Raw genomic sequence first — 16,727 nt, forward strand, 5'->3', positions numbered from 1 at the left:
CAAGCAGTCCCTTGAGTCTGAAAGCAAGTTGAGAGCTCCTCTGATTGTCACCAGGGAAACTACAGACCCATTCTGCACGTGGTCAGCCTTCCAGAGATGAAGCTATTACCAGGCACTACCATAGGAAAAGACATCTCAAGGCTAATTTCCCTAGCTAGAAATTGCATTACTGGTGCATATGAAAGGATAAGTCCCTAACTCTGTAGAGGCTTGTCCTGGTTTAAGTTATAACAAAGCCATTTCTGTTCAGTGATTTTACTTTTTGGCTAAGTCTCCTCTAGCTAACTGCACTTTTTGAAGTTAACAGCATATTTTTGCAGACAGTGTCTGCTTCCAGCAGCGATAACACCTGACGTTTGGAGTTACTACCAAGGACTGGTGTGCAGAAAGGCTCTTACTTATATGGAGACCAAGGTCACCATTAAATCTTGTGTCCCACATTAGGGGTGCAGAAAGTAAGAGGCCACAACTGCATGGAGGAGCAGACAAGCCAGGTGACCCTAAACTGACCCACAACATATTCTATCTCATAGACATCATATTCAGTATAGAGCTGAGGGATCACAATGGTCAAGCTCTCTTCTTCAATGGCATGAATCCAAGAAGGACTCTATTCTGTCTTCAATCCCAATCCATGCATTCCTGAATCCCATTCCAGAATCTAGCTCCTGAATGCAGTTCCCATCTGCCACTGAGCCAAATCTGAGAATTCCCCAGTGCCTGCTTTTCACAGCAGTTTTGATTTTGTGTATATTTCATTGTTATTATTTTCATTAAAGCTTTTTTAGTTTTCTTTTCCTATCTGTAAGTCTCTCTCTTATTCTCTTCCCCTTTGGGAAGGGAAAGGGGTTAATAGAGAGTATCCGTCATGTGTTTAGTAGCCAGCCCAGCACTAACTCTTGACAAGGTTTCTAATGCTACAGTCAGTTCAGCTGGCAGAACTACTGTCAGGTTCTAATAAGCTTTGGGTCCAAACATATTTTTAATTTGATCTGTGTCATATGATTTAAACCTGATTAAATCTAACACCTGAAGGAAAAGCCTAAAAATAGGTGATATGTTCTCTCCTTTGGTATATATCTGCAGAAAGTTGTAAAATGCAACAAACTGGAACTAAATATTTGTTCAAATATTTGAACTAAATATTAGTTTTAAAACATCATCAATTATGATTTTTTTTCAAACTCAGTCACTTCTGAGTTCAGTCAAGATGTTTTTGAAAATGGCAATAATGTTAACATTCCCAGTGGTAGAACAGCAAACTAATTTGCAATTAAAAATGGTAAACAATCAACACCATTATTAAAAGAGAAGAAATGTGCTAGTTTTGAAGTCTACAGGATATAGTTCTGTGATAACAGAAGATCAAAGATGGCATGATCTAATTAAAATATAAAATGCTGCATGAATATCAAAGGGATACCTACAGCTCTGACAGACATTGTCAAGTAATAATACAGGCACCTGAATTCTTCTAGAATCATCTTTGCCTTCACTGGCTCCAAACTCTACATTTTATTAGAGCCTGCATAGGAAGTCAAATGCAAAGCTGGGAACTGAACCTGGTTTTACTGTCAGAGCTCCTTCTAGAGAGTTTAGAAGTTTGACCGATGCTACATCACTCTGTTGGTAAACTGAGCAACTGAAGCCTGAATAAAAAGTAGTAGTATTAGAGCTAGCTAAAGATTGATCTTTAATCTTAAATTCTGTCCTTGCTTTCTGTCTTCTCCCTTCTCACACCTTGAATCTTCCCCTGGGTACTGAGTAGGCTACACAGCTTCTGTATAACAAATCTCACACAACAGAAGCCTGAATTAGCAGCTCCTTCCACTTTAATCACAACTGCATAAGCCAAGCAATAAAACAAAAAGAAAAATCAATAATCAAATTATGCCTCTTTTTCAGATGGATACACTACTGATGACATTGAATTTTACTGGAATGGAGGAGAGTCGGCAGTAACAGGAGTAAAGAACATTGAGCTCCCACAGTTTTCTATTGTTGATTACAAAATGATATCAAAGCGAGTGGAATTTACAACAGGTAAGCACTGCCTAGTTAAGAGAGTGGCCCCCGCTTCCCCAACCCAGAAATACCAATGTCTAACTTCTGTTAGGCATTAGTCATTGTATGACTTCTTTCTTTCAGGAGCGTATCCTCGATTATCACTTAGCTTCCGGCTTAAAAGAAATATTGGATACTTCATTTTGCAAACTTATATGCCTTCTACGTTGATCACAATTCTGTCGTGGGTATCTTTTTGGATCAATTATGATGCCTCTGCAGCCCGAGTTGCTCTAGGTAACTTCTTTTCTACATAGGTACTACATAGGTACTTGTTGCCTTTGAATACCTTAGCACCATGGATTATGGGTTCATACAGCTGATTGCAGCAGCATGAGTTGTGATCTTACACATGCAGCACAGGAGCTTCACTGTCAGGAAGGCAAGCAGGTGTCACCTTGCCTACATCTAAAGTTCTTTCTCTGCAGTTAGGTTGGGATCCTGACTGAGTTCCAGTTGCTGTAATGGTCTTCAGATCAGGCCAAAAGTATCTTGCTTCCAAACCAAAGCATAAAGATCTAATTCAGGTATCTAAGGGTATCTACACTGTGCTACATGAACATTTCATTGATGTTAAAGAGCATCTTCTGAGGTTACGGGTGTGGCTGGAATGAACACAAAAAATCCCACCGACACCAGTAGAGATATTAACCGGGGTCTACATTCAGCCTGTAACCAGGGCTACACTATAGCAGCTGCTCTGTCACCCAATGAACCCTCCCCAGCCAAGAAGGGGGATCATTGGAAAAGGAGAGTCACAGGCTGAAATGAAAACAAACTTAATGAAACAGCCAGACTAACTCCAAATATGACTATAAAGTAAATCAAATTATACTCAGCCCAGAAAATATACAGTGATCCAAATAAACAGGAAGAGGAGCAGGGTCAGGAGGAGCCCAAGCAGGAAACCTCTTTTATGATTGTTTTACCTTGCAACTCATGCACACATGCCTGTAAGACCAAAGGAGGTTTTCTGTCCCATTTTCTGATGTCTTCCCCATGGTTAGAGAGGAAAAACCATGGGGTGCCTCATGGTGTGTACCATCTCTCTTGAGCAGGCCTTGCAGGAGAATGCATTCTCCTGACAGCTGAGATACTCGTCAGTACAGTGGGGGAGGAAAACCTATCCTCCATCCAAGACAATATCTCATACACCTTACTGAACAGTTCCATGAATTTGTCTCTACTGTTGAAACACCATCTGACATTGGCCCGTGGGGATGAAGAGAGATTATCTACATGTTATCACAGTCAAGTGCCCAAGTCACCCGCCGCTGGTGCCTCAATAGCTGTCCAGTTAAAAAAAATGTTTGTGTTGGCACACGATGGTGGCATGCTCAGCATGGGTACACTTACACCACATGGGCACAATAACACTGAGTTCACCTCGATCTAATGATCAGGTCATCCAGGTCAGCAAAAGTCAGTTCCTGCAGAGCTAGTCACCTCAAATTCTTAACACCTTTCTCAATGGTTGTCCACTTGCCCTGGCAGTGTGTGACATCTAACCTGTTCCTCACATTCAACAGTAGCCACCTCCAGAGAGAGACGCGTGTCTCTTTTCAAAGAACTGTCTCAGCACTGAATTCTCTAGCCATCAGTCCCAACTGCTTGGCTTCTCTATCTTCTAAGTCCAAACCACCAGCTCCGTTACCCCAGCACTGGAGCAGTCAAGTAACAAGTTGCTCACATTCATGACAACTGTAAGCTTTACATATATCTCACAACTCACTGAGGGATACAGATCAAGTGGTCAACTCTGATGTCCCTGATGCAAGTTCTTAGCAGAGCTCTGAAACAGACAAACGACTTTGTAAAACTGCTTCCTAGCAAGTCCTTGGGGCTCTAGAAGGCAAACATCAACCTCTTACCCTTAACATGACATACCTACATAGTTGTTTCTTTCCCATGTTCCTTCCTACAACTTTCCAGAAGAACCAAGATCATCTACCATTACCTGCACTTTAAGGCAGAAAAGCTTTTCAAATGCTAATGCCAGAAAGCCACTTTGTCCCTCCTCTGTGTAAATTCAACTCATTACACCTGTGCCTATACTTATTATCTAAACGTATTAATGATCTGTGATTAAAGGAGACTTAAAGATAATTCAACCCAGCTAACACAAAAAAATAATTATAATGCAGTGATGGATAATACAATGAGATGGAAATGTTTTACTCAGAAGCACTCCTTTAACAGTAAAAGCTGGTTTGGTACAAGTACTTTCTTTTCATCAAAGACCACCATTTTATCATAAAGCTTCCCTTTCTCCTTTCAATCCTCTGTTTTCAAGCAAAAGCTAGATTGTTAGTCCAGTTCTCCAGAGCAACACAAGCTGCCCTATGGGGTCAAGCAGGGCTACTGCTGTAAATAAAGTGAGAGTCCTTTCACCACAAAGAAAGAACAGTGATCAACTCTTTGCTATCCAGATCAGCTAACACCATGTTCCCTAGCAGAGTTAACGTAAAAATTAAGGCAAGATGTACCAAGACAGCCCAGGCTTTTGAAGGCTATTCCATTTACCCTCTGTTGCACAGAAAGCCAAGGAAGGTGCTAGCAGCAGGCCCACAAGGATATCTTCTTTCCGGTCCTGCAAAATATATTGTCTTGGCTGTTAAGACTCTGATCACATAATTGAGCCATCTGTATGAGAAGTGTGTGCTAGCTGGGCAATGCTGCCACTACACCTTTCACACTCAGACCTCCTTCCCTTTCTCATTAGTCAAAGTCTTTCTTTTCCTTTCCCAGGAATCACAACTGTGCTGACCATGACCACCATCAGCACCCACCTCAGAGAGACCTTGCCAAAGATACCTTATGTCAAGGCAATAGATATTTACTTGATGGGATGCTTTGTGTTTGTGTTCCTGGCCTTGCTGGAATACGCCTTTGTAAACTACATATTCTTTGGGAAAGGGCCCCAACGTCAAAAAAAGGCAGCAGGCAGGTCAGGACATGCTACAAGTGAGAAGAGCAGACTGGAAACAAGCAGACTCCAGGTAAAACATTCAAGCTCTTTAAACTTTTTAAATGTTTTTAACTTTTTAAACTTTCTGCTATGATCATGTTGACATATATGATGATAGAGACAGATGCAGTTTGAACACCTATGCAAAAGCATTTAAGATTGACTAGAGGAAAGTAGTATTTTAAGGAGACTACAGCAACATATGGTTTGTTCCATCTTCAACTGAAAACAGAGTAAGAAACCACAGAAAATGCAAATGAATATTCAGAACAAGCATTTCTTTGCAGCACAGAAGAAATACAAGGGGTACAATGAAGTTAAATATTTACCATTCAAATTGCATATTTCTCTGCTACAGAAGGTGGTATAGAAGAAATGTTTGTTATATAGTTCCTCTTTACACACAGAAACTTCACCAAACATAGAAAGTAAAGACAAACACTGTTGCTTCAGTGAGTCCTGAATGAAACCAACACCACTGAGCTTCTAGGAATGCAAGGAGGGTGCTGCTCAGTTAAACTGCTTCCATAGATGTCCGGATTTTTCCCTCAGGCTAAACTCAAGCAGACCACAGCTACCTCCTCTTAAAAACCAAGCCAGAAATACTACAGGAAGTAATATTACAGACATTTTTTTATCAGGGAAAAGTTTCATTTAGCAGTACATCACCAAGCATTTGCAAACTTGTATAAACCAGTTTCACTTTCTCCCAGTTTTTCAGAAATGAACACTTCTCTCAGGTATATTTGGTTCAATCTGACACACAGGGAAATATATATCCTAATAAGCCAAAAATTTTCTTCTGTCCTCTGCTTTTCTTACAATATATTATATCCAAATATTAATGAGATCTTACTCAGACTATCCTATAAACTTCTGTACTGTTGTGGCCTCAAACAGTAACATTTGGACAAAACTATATTTGAGCCCTCTGTTCAGCTTGAAGAATGAGCTCGACACATAAAACTCTAACAGGTAAGGCTTTAGCTTGATGAATGGTTGTAATTTTACATACATGTCATGAAGCACATTTCAGAAACTCTGATGTTTTTTTAGTTCTAGAGTTGTAGGTCTGCTGTCCCAGCAGCCACACAACTACGGTTGAACATCGCTAACAGAGTTGTCATGGCCTCAGTTTTGGTAAACTCTTGAGCCCATTAAAAGTCCTTACCTGCATTTGCCTCCTGTCCCAATACATAGGAGATCCTTTATTCCAGTGAGTGCACAAGTTCAGTTCAGGTTTGCAGCAGTCTCCAAGGTCCCACAAAGTATTGTCCTCCACAAAGCAGAGATAAGCCACCCAGTTTCAGATTGTTGTACACAGACACTGTCTATCCATTTCTATGGAAGTTAAGGAGAGGAAAAAAAAAAAACAACAAAACCCACAAACTCTGACCAGCCACCTCAACTGCTCCAAAGATAACCCATCCAAGGTGAGAAGAAGCACAGCAATGGTTCATGATGAAGAGGAAGTAACGCTTCTTCAGAGGTCAGCCTTGGCTACCTGGGCCCCAGTGCACTGAACTGAATAAAGGATGAGAAAGTGTAAAGGATAAAAGTGCAGGTAAGACCTTTTTCCTAGATACTTGGAGAGTTTGTTTAACTAACAAAAAGCCCCAACTCATGACTTTTGTCTAAATGTTATGATGCAAAGATTATTCTGAGACCAATACTCAGAATGGGATGGAAAGTATTTACAACCACACTTGAGCTTTTCAGAGCATCACATGCATATACCAGCATTTTTCTCACAGAAAACAGAAGGCATACACACTTTGTACCAGGATTTGTAAGTGTTTATGCTTTAGACTGCAATTTCATTCTAAGTCTGGGAATGCTTTGAGTGAACAGACTGCTTTCTACCGGTACCGTGCAGGTTTGTGATTTAAGATACATTATATATATATATACACACATATGCACACACATATAGACACACACATGCAAATGGATTTCAATGGAGTTTGTTCTCCCACTGAAGATAAACTGATGTGTGAGCATTCATTTTACTCAGCATAGAAATGCTGATGTCCAGCAGATGGATTTTTGTCTTTAGCAGGAAAAATACACATGACTGGAGCAGTGGAACACAGTGAGATTATGTGGTCTCTAGTGAAGACAGCTCCCAGCCCCTCTCTATCATATTTTGAGATTTTCCACTGGTACTACGACATCTGTACCAGAGCAAGGGAAAGTTTTTTTGAGCACAAAAGAAGTACAGCTGTAAGTATATACAGCTAAAGGATATTTTTTCCCCTTTTACTCTTGACCCATACCACTTATTCATACAGGGACCCATAACCAAAAGAGGATATGTAACAGTGCTTTCTCTCTTTGTGCCAGGTGAAGATATCTCTCACTCCCATGTGATACACAACTCCCACAACTAAAACAGTTGAAAAGCAACAGACATGAGCAACACTCAGCAAACTGGCTGCGATATTAACACAGTACAGAGAAGATCAGATTGAAAATTAATATGTGGCTCATATGTGGATGTTCCTCACTCTACACAGAATGAAGAAGGTGGAAAGAAAGCCTCTCCAGTTTCTCAATTTATGCCATTTAAATTTTTAATATTTAAAAAAAATATTAATTTGTAGTAAACAAGCTTTCTGTTTCTCTGAATAAAACATAAAGACTGTTTGTATATCCTTGTCCTTTTGTCAAAGCTAGATATCACTGAGGAAACCACCATAATTATGGATAAATAGGACAAACCACCCAGCAAGAAAATAGATAGATAGTCGATGCATGCAACTACTTCTGTTTCCCCAGACAATTATAATATGAATAAACAAATACACAGAAAATGTCTCTTAAGCAGGAGGAAGAGGTAGGATGCAATAATAATGTGAATAGGAAAGGGGCCAAGTCATCAAGGGGTCTATAAATAGCAACACAAGGCAGGTGATAGATAGTCTTTTGATCCTCAGTTCTGCACATCACACCCTCCTTTCAAACTTTCTGTGTACCACAAAATAACTGGGATGGAAAGCCAGAGACCAGCCACGGGTTCCAAGGAAAACATATGATTTTCTAATACAGTATCTGGAAGGAGAAAAAGGAGGGAGCACACAACCACACAACTAGCAAAATGTTCAAGTAAATTCACACCTGAATAAGTATATCCCTGCTGAGCATAACCTGTTTCTTTGCAGATCAAATTGTGATAACACTGCTGCATTTGTTTCAACAAGACAGCTTGTATGAGTAACATGGCCCTGCATCTTTCATCTTAAGAGAAAGAAAAGATGTTTTTGTATTAAGAAAAAAACAGAAGCTCTTACCTTTTATCTCCCAACAGTTAACATAAAAAGAGTAGGTAGATAAAAAAACATTCCAGACAGCACTATGCCTCTGAGACCCATCCGTTGTCAAGGAATGCCAAGACGCTTTTCCCTTAGAACTGACTACTTTTTACCTGGTCAAAACAAGACTGTTGTTCGGGGTCTTTTTTATTAATTCATCTATTTTAGACTTAAGAGTATCACCTGATGCTCCTAAGTAGGAAACTCATTTTTTAAGTAAACATTCAAACCATATTATGATTTCTTTTTACGATGTTTCCCAGGCACACATCAAGGATTTTCCATCATTGATGAAAATTTATATATGTACCTGTGCTGATTTAGGCTTTAGGTAGTTTTGGCGTATACAAAGAATTAAAAATCTATAAACTCAGTATAGATACACAATATAGATACAAATGTCATTACAAGAGGTGTCACCACATACATGCACCTGAAGAATATTTAAACCTTGATAATTATACCAGATGACTAACACAACGTCAGCTTTAGATGCTTTGACATCCTCCTCACATATTCTTCATGACACATTCAAAGAAAAAAGTAACAATTCTTCAGCTTTCTACAAGTTTAGGCAAAATTTATGCATTGTACAAACAAGGCAAAGTGTATATGTTCTTGCAAACACATTTATGCTCAGAACACCTGTTAAGCAAAAAATCCTGTTTTCATCTGTGCAATGTCAGTTTATGTAATAAAATTTAGGGCGTTCCAGTTAAAGAACAACAAGGTGGTGGTATTTGAAAGAATAAACGTGTAATATCCAAGGAAGGAGAACTACTCTGGGCTTGATACGGCTCATCTTTCCTACCTAAGGAGGGGACTGAGATACTCTACTCCTAAGCCGGCATCCAGTTACTGGGCCAGAAAACTGAGTAGACAGAGCCTTATCTCTTTCATCCCCATTTTTTCACGTCATCTGATGCTAATGTGTCAATGACTGTACAACTGCAGAACCTACCTGCTGTGGGGAAGGAGCCTCATCTCTGAGACAGGGGGTGGAATGAGTTAAAACTTGTTGGCTGTTCTTGATACACAAGGATTCCTCCAGCACAGGACCAACACCAAGCCCCAGGTAACTTCATATTAAGTAAGACAGAAAAGGTTTTAAGACAGAAAATTCACAGCTTTTACTCTGTGCATATTTGCTGTTCATTCATTCTAACACCAACATAAAAAAATACTAGTAAGTATCTTTTGAGGATCTGTTAACAATTTGTTCAATCTCCAGATTCCTGTGGGAATCTGTAGGATCCTATGCTTCAGTAACAAAACCTCATCTGCACAAGTTTTAAGAATATTTTGGAGTGAAATTCGGTGAATTCTGAAAGGGTTTTTACCAATATGGAAAATTAACTATTAGTCCACCACTATTATGTCACACAAGCAGAGAATTTGACCCATGTACCTAAGAAGAGCTTTCATACTTCTCTGAACTAATTTGTTCAAGATCAGTGTAAGGCCCTTTACTCTGAATTGCAAAGGCTGCAATTCAAAGACTGAATTGCTTCATCATGTATACAAATTATCCTGCCTAAAATGATTTAAATAAACTCATTTTTAAATGTAACAGGTTCATTTATAACACTTAAAGCAGGAATTCATATGCTGCTTGGCTTATAATAAGTTGTCAAGGCATTTTAGTTTAAGAAACATCCCTGTGAATCACTTTAGATTGTAGACAGTTATGGGTTGTCTTCACAAAAGAGAAGCCATAATAACTGCTTAATGATGCTTGTACTCCTGTTACTACCATTATAACACTAAAGTCAATTAGTTTAAACATTAGCTTATGTAATCAAAGACAGCTCAAAGAGCTATTTTGTAAAACTGGGAAGGAAGGGTTGACCTCTCAAACCCTCTGGTGTTTGGAAAAAAAAAAAAAAACCAACTCTCTTTCACACAGAGACAATCCTTACATCATCGCTTTTTCCACAGAAAATATCAGATCTTAGGAGTAACGAATAGTACCATAGTTCTGGCAGTCCTCTGGAGAGTAGAAAATCCTAGCTTGCATCTTCCCTCTGCTTAAATGTGAAGATTTGATCTAAAAAGTATATATTGGGTAGTCCATATCTCAAGTAAAGACTGCAAACACCATGCTGGTTTCTGACCAGCTGGCCTCCCTAGCCCAAAATGTTTGAGTTTTCCCACCAAAACAGTGGTGGGAGTTGGGATGTTCCTACTGAATGCTCATTTCTGCATCTACAGAATCAGTTCCTAAACCCGACTAGAGCATCTTCTATCTGTGGTGGCATCCTCCTCCATGTGGGAGATGTTTTTTTCCTCACAGCTCTCCTGGGTTGCTTTTGTACAAATAGCCCTTTCACTTATTTGTTTTCAGCTACTGTTTCATCTGACTGGGACGTTTGGCTGATACACCTGAAGGCTGTGAGGCCACTCAACGAGATTTAGAGAGACTGGAGAGCTGGGCAAAGAGGAAAGTAATGAGGTTCAACAAGAATAAGTGCAGAGTCCTGCACCTGGGCAGGTGTAATAAAATGCATCAGTACAGGTTAGGAGGTGATCTGCTAGAGAACAGCCCCATTGAGAGGGACTTTGGAGTCCTGGTGGATAAGAAGTTGTCCATGGGACAGCAGTGTGCCCTTGTGGTCAGGAAGGCCAGTGGTCTCCTGGGGTGCATTAAGAAAAGTGTGTCGAGCAGAAAAAGGGAGGTCCTGCTCCCCCTCTACTCTGCCCTGGTGAGACCTCACCTGGAGTATGGTGTCCAGTTCTGGGCTTCCCATTTCAAGAGGGACAGAGATCTACTGGAGAGAGTCTGGTGGAGGGCTACGAGGGCCTGGGGCTTTTTAGTCTTGGGGAGCGGATATTTATGGGAGATACAACTAATGTGTATAAATATATGCAGGCTGAGTGTCAAGAAGAAAGGGGCAACCTGTTTTCACTTGTACCCTGCAATTGGACGAGGGACAATGGATAAAAGCTGGAGCACAGGAAGTTCCACCTCAACATGAGGAAGAACTTTTTTACTGTAAGGGCCACAGAACACTGGAACAGGCTCCCCAGGGAGGTTGTGGAGTCTTCCACCATGGAGACTTTTAAGACCCGTCGGGATGTGTTCCTTTGTGATCTGTCCTAGACTAGATGGTCCTGCTCTGGCAGGGGGTTGGACCTGATGATCTCCAGAGGCCCCTTCCAACCCCTAACATTCTGTGATCTGGCACAGTGTAAATATACCAGCAGTCATTACACATTTTCTCTTTCCAGTGGTCGGAAGAAACATTTTCCACACTGCCAGATGGAACCAAGGTTTTCTCTGGCTTCCAGCTTTCCTGTAGAGCAAAACCCAGTGATGGATTTCATCATGTGCTCTGCTTGGAGTTTTTTCTTGACCATACTTCCAACTTGCTGTAGATTACCATGTAAAGCTCAGAACATGAACAATGCATTGCATCTCACTGGTGCTGCACAAGACTAGATATTGTCAATAAGTTGGGTTTTTTTCCCATTGGTATAAAGGCATCTGCAGACAGCCATGGTATAGATTGTAATATATTTGGGGTAGGTCCAACATCACAGTTTACAAAAATCAATTTTAATACTCAACCCTCAAGGCAAAGTCTTTGAAATTTCATTTAAGAGGTCTGTGTTTTGAAGTTTATTTCCCTCATTTGAGCTACAGTGGATGTTTAAGTATCTGGAAATTTGAAACATCTACAAAATCTTTATGGGGAAGTCAGGACTCAATAGTGGGAAAACTAAAGATATATTTCTAAAAGAGGTTTTACTACAAACATGTAGAAGAATAAAGATGAGTCAAAAGCTAAATGCTTTGTAGTAATGCAGCCATTCATGGCTAACTGCATTTACACATCAAAAGGCTAATGATATTAAAATATTTTATGTATACACACACATATATTTTGCACCAGACATGTACATATACCAATTACAGTTTCCAGTTCTTTGCTTAGGTACTTAAAACAGTGTCCTGACTAACCAACAGTACAAATAAAGTGAGAAACTTATTTGAGACAACTGCTTCTGGTAGCAACATAAAAAAATGCAACTGAATGTAAAGTTTCATGGAGTAAAATGGATTATTCTACCTGCACAGGAGAACAATGTTATGCTGTGGGGAGTGGGGTTTCCATCTCTGCAATATAGTAATTCTCCAGAACTAATTTTCATCACAAGCATTTTACAATAACTGATAAAATGCCCATGTATCTATGTGCTCTTCATATAACGAAATCATAAAACTGTTTTTGAAACTAACTTACAGCACTAAAACTGCATAATTGAGCTAAAATGTTGCAGTCTCTGCCCATTTATTTCCACCATGAGCATGTGAAAGTTTCAAGTGTCAGGTCACCAGGCATTAAAAATCAGTATTTCATAAAGACCATGATCTAAGTTAAGGATAAAATTAGAAGAGTCTTATTCTGCAGGGGATAACTAACTGAATTAAAAGGTCTCAGACCAAGAAGCCAGGTCAGGATGGAAGGTGCTTAAATCTTAGTAGTTAATGTCACACTAGTCAGGAAAGCATTTTAGGTATTTATTAATTTTTGTCAGCACTATACAACACATGACTGTCACTGCAGCTCCAGGAGTGCCTCACCAGTAGAGCCAGAAGGTACCCATCTGTCTGGGAAACACCTTGGGGTGGCCGAGGAACTTGTCTAATTCACCTTCCTTCCTTGACACAGGTTGATCCCCATGGCAACATGCTTCTTAGCCCACTTGAAATACGAAATGACATCAGCAGCTCAGATGTGTTCACAAGCCTGCGTGACCCTCGAGCCACCACGTACACATACGACAGTGCCAACCTGCAGTACAGAAGAGCCACTTCCAGCAGAGACCTCTACAGGAGGAGTGCTCTGGACAGGCACAGGCTGCATAAAAACGGACGCTTACGAAGAAGGGCGTCCCAGATCAAAGTCAAAATCCCTGATTTGACTGATGTTAACTCAATAGACAAATGGTCCAGAATGGTCTTTCCCATCACATTTATTCTTTTCAATGTTGTTTACTGGCTGTATTATGTCCACTAATTTACACAATAATGTTACCATAGACTAACCTAATGATACTTGTCTCTTTTCTTTCTCAATTTTGTTAACGCTGAAGAACTGCAGTAGTCACAATGTTACATGTACGAGTTAAGATATTAAAAACAAAAAAACCCCAAACAACAACAACAAAAAACACCCTAACCCAAAATCACCAAATTCAGACCAGAATAGTACAGATTTGCTCTTAAAGAGCATCTTCAGTAAAGTGCTATACCTCAACTTTGTAAAAAGAGTTTGTGCATCACCCACGAACTTTCTTTTATTTTAAGTGGAATAAAACTTAGTCCTACTGTATTTCTTGCCACATATTGGCAGCACACAGCAGCATGCTTCTAAACAAGACAGTAAGACAAAGTAGTAGTTTTGTTGCAGTCTCTCAGCATTTAGATCGTAGAGAAATCCGAAGAAATAACTATTTGAAGGATTGTAATGATTACATCATGCATAAGTTCAAAGTTAATAGTTACACTAGGAAGTATTTCCATAGTGTCTGTGCTAAGTATCACTCAAAAAGTAGTCAATTCACATTTTCAGGAGGCAGGGCTCTTCAAAAGAAAGAAAGGGTAGCAGAGACAAGCACACTGATTTTCCAACTAAGGAGTCAGCTGATTTGATCTAACTGGAATTCTGTTATTTCCAAAAAGTAGCAAAGTTTAAATTGATGAGAACTATTGTGCCATCTGTAATTCTGTATTAAAAAGTGGAAAACAAACACATGTTCATTCCTGGAAGCAACTACTGAGGGACACCCCAGCCTAAGATGCACTTCTGTTGACTTCCAGGTTTCCTGTGGCTAGTAATTGCAATACATTCTCCCAAAAGTTGGCAGATGCCTGGGAACAGATCTGAGGAGAGTTCTGCGCACAGTTTCCTACAGATTTCCTTACTCCACGGAGGAAGAGGAGATACGGCTGAGTCTTACGGCAGACTACTGATGTTGGGTACACTGCCCCTAAGGAGCTGCCTCCTCCCACCCAGCTGCTTATCACCTGACACAACTCCAGTCAGAGAGCTGCAGGCAAAGTGCTAGCAAGGTCCATGTGGCTGAGAAGCAATAGGTCAGTCATCTCCTATCTGTATCAAATCCATTTCCCTTCTCTGATGCCAGTTTTTTTCCTAAGTGTTTACACTATGTTGCTTAAATAGCATTTGATTGAAACTCAATTATTACTGATTAAATTCTGGCTTTTATTGAAAGTGTTTCATACGTTTAAGAAAGCCAAGATATACAAGCCAACAGAGTCTATGTAGGTACCAAGGTGATTTATTACCAGCACCAACTGGTACAGAAAGGAACATTAATCAGGAGATGAGGCAGCAATACCCACTGTTAGGAGTTGTTAGGGAATACAAACCAGCAATGTGGAAAGCTTCTTCACCAGTTCCTCACTGCCTGGCAGTAAGGTCAACTGATGACCTTACTACCAGATAACATTAAAAATTTATAATAAAAACTTAATAATAAATTAAACACTCCTACATGTTAATGTTTGTCCTGCAAGACCTGGACCTCCTAACAGATCAGGACCTGCTGTCCCTTCCTTTTTCTTATTTGTGCAACAGGCTTCTGTAGAAACGGTCTGGAATGATAAATCATCAAGCAAGAAAGGGAACAGGTTTAATATATTCATTACAAAAGTATAGAAAGCTTCAAAACAAGCATTTGACATTATTAATCTAGGGAGGCCATTAAGACTATCAGTTTTTCTGTGTGCTCTAAAGTTTCAGTCTCATTCCAAGTTCGACAGAGCACAGGGGCTGTCTCCTCAGCTGTCTTCTCTCTGCTACAACCTTTAACCTCCAGTCTATTAAAGAGTTCCACAATTTCACCAGATTAACCAGCTACTGGGTACAACTCAAGATAATTCAAGATAAATATTAATTCAGTCAACTGGCTCTTCCATATAGGCTACAAATTGTATGCCTATCACAACACTGAACCAACTGCAACTAATTTTCCAACATTTGCATCATATTGGCAAACAAAATAAGAACTGCCACACGTCATCCCACATGAGACATTTCAATTAAATTTTAGTCAAATTTGAACAAAGTTTAGATCAAAAATATGTTAGTGGTAACTAACAATAATATTTTAGCATCATAAAATAAACAACATATAGAACATTTAGAAAACTTGTATGCTAAACAAACTGAACTATTCATAACTTTAAAAAATTGTCCCAGGAGGGAGAGAGCAGTAGGGCTGCATGTGCTGTCCATTACTAAGACACACCCTATTAAATAGTTTTAAACCTAGCACCATGAACTAGCACCATGAACCAGCACCATGAAGCATGAACTAGCACCAGACTACAAACAGAGAAAATCAGTCCATGAGTCAATAAGCTTGTCAGCTTTGTGGTTGTACACAAATAAATTCAAAGAAAGCAATACATTTTGCAGATTTGTAATGTAAAATACTCTGAAGACCAACTATCAGTGACCCATGTTTTTGCATTACCTGATTTCCCAAATATTTTCACAGACAGATCACGGGTCAATAATTTAACCCATCTGGTCCAGTGGTGTGGAGACATTGCAACTCCTTACAGCTACAGTGGACATTTAGGAAGAGCCAACATCCAACAACATCACTGAAACTAGAATTTAGGTTAAGAAAAAAATGATCCTTTGCCCTCTATTACATAAGCAAAGAGTTTATTATAGTCTTCAGCATTTTTTCTAGGACTCAGCATCTGCGTACACAGTTTCTAGCTTATGCATCACCTAGCTACTTCATGCACAGCTGTTAGGCACATGGACTAAAAGCAGATACATTTTTCCAAGGGAACAAAAAAAAAAAGGGATACAGAGTAAAGGAAGGGCCATTAACAAACCAGGAGCAGTGCAAATGCAAAACTCTTCAGAATGGCGTGTTCCTAAATAGCAGAGTCTACCCTCATGCATCAGGAATCCTTCAACACATGCCACCGATCCAAACCCCAGCCCTGCTAACAGAGGCAAAAGCCACTTACTGCAGGCTGGCAATATCTTAGAGCAGAGCCAGCATCTCCTGCCTCCCACTGAGCTCCTACTAACTCTGGCACAGAAAACATAATTTGGCATACAAACTTGCAAGGCACATCAGATTTAAACTGAAACCTTTCAAAACTTCCAAAGAGAATTAAGCCCAGAATTTAGAAATAAGGTATATAGCCATAACTAGCATGTTTTCCCTCTTTTAACTACCTTTAGAGAAATAAAAAAAATTCTCACTTGAAAGCAGCAGCTTTGCAGTAAGGAAAAGGCAGTGGTTATTAGCAGCACAGGATGGAAAAAAGCTTCTGTCTAGAGGTTACCCATGTATATTGCCATCTGGAGCAAAAAATCAAAGAATAT

At 39.7% G+C, this 16,727-nt stretch overlaps 1 protein-coding gene across 1 annotated transcript; it reads left to right on the top strand.

Annotated features, from left to right (window-relative positions):
- Positions 1–1,905: 1,905 nt before the first annotated feature.
- On the top strand, positions 1,906–13,364 carry LOC103781772 (gamma-aminobutyric acid receptor subunit beta-1-like; the record flags this gene model as incomplete). The annotated part of the gene is made up of 4 exons (XM_008949493.1): positions 1,906–2,043; positions 2,149–2,301; positions 4,813–5,063; positions 13,017–13,364. Coding segments are annotated over 4 exons (890 nt in total), but the record flags the coding sequence as incomplete, so codon positions are not given.
- Positions 13,365–16,727: the final 3,363 nt, after the last annotated feature.

Source organism: Merops nubicus, unplaced genomic scaffold (genome assembly GCF_000691845.1).
Source record: "Merops nubicus isolate BGI_N331 unplaced genomic scaffold, ASM69184v1 scaffold16501, whole genome shotgun sequence".
NCBI lineage: Eukaryota > Metazoa > Chordata > Aves > Coraciiformes > Meropidae > Merops > Merops nubicus.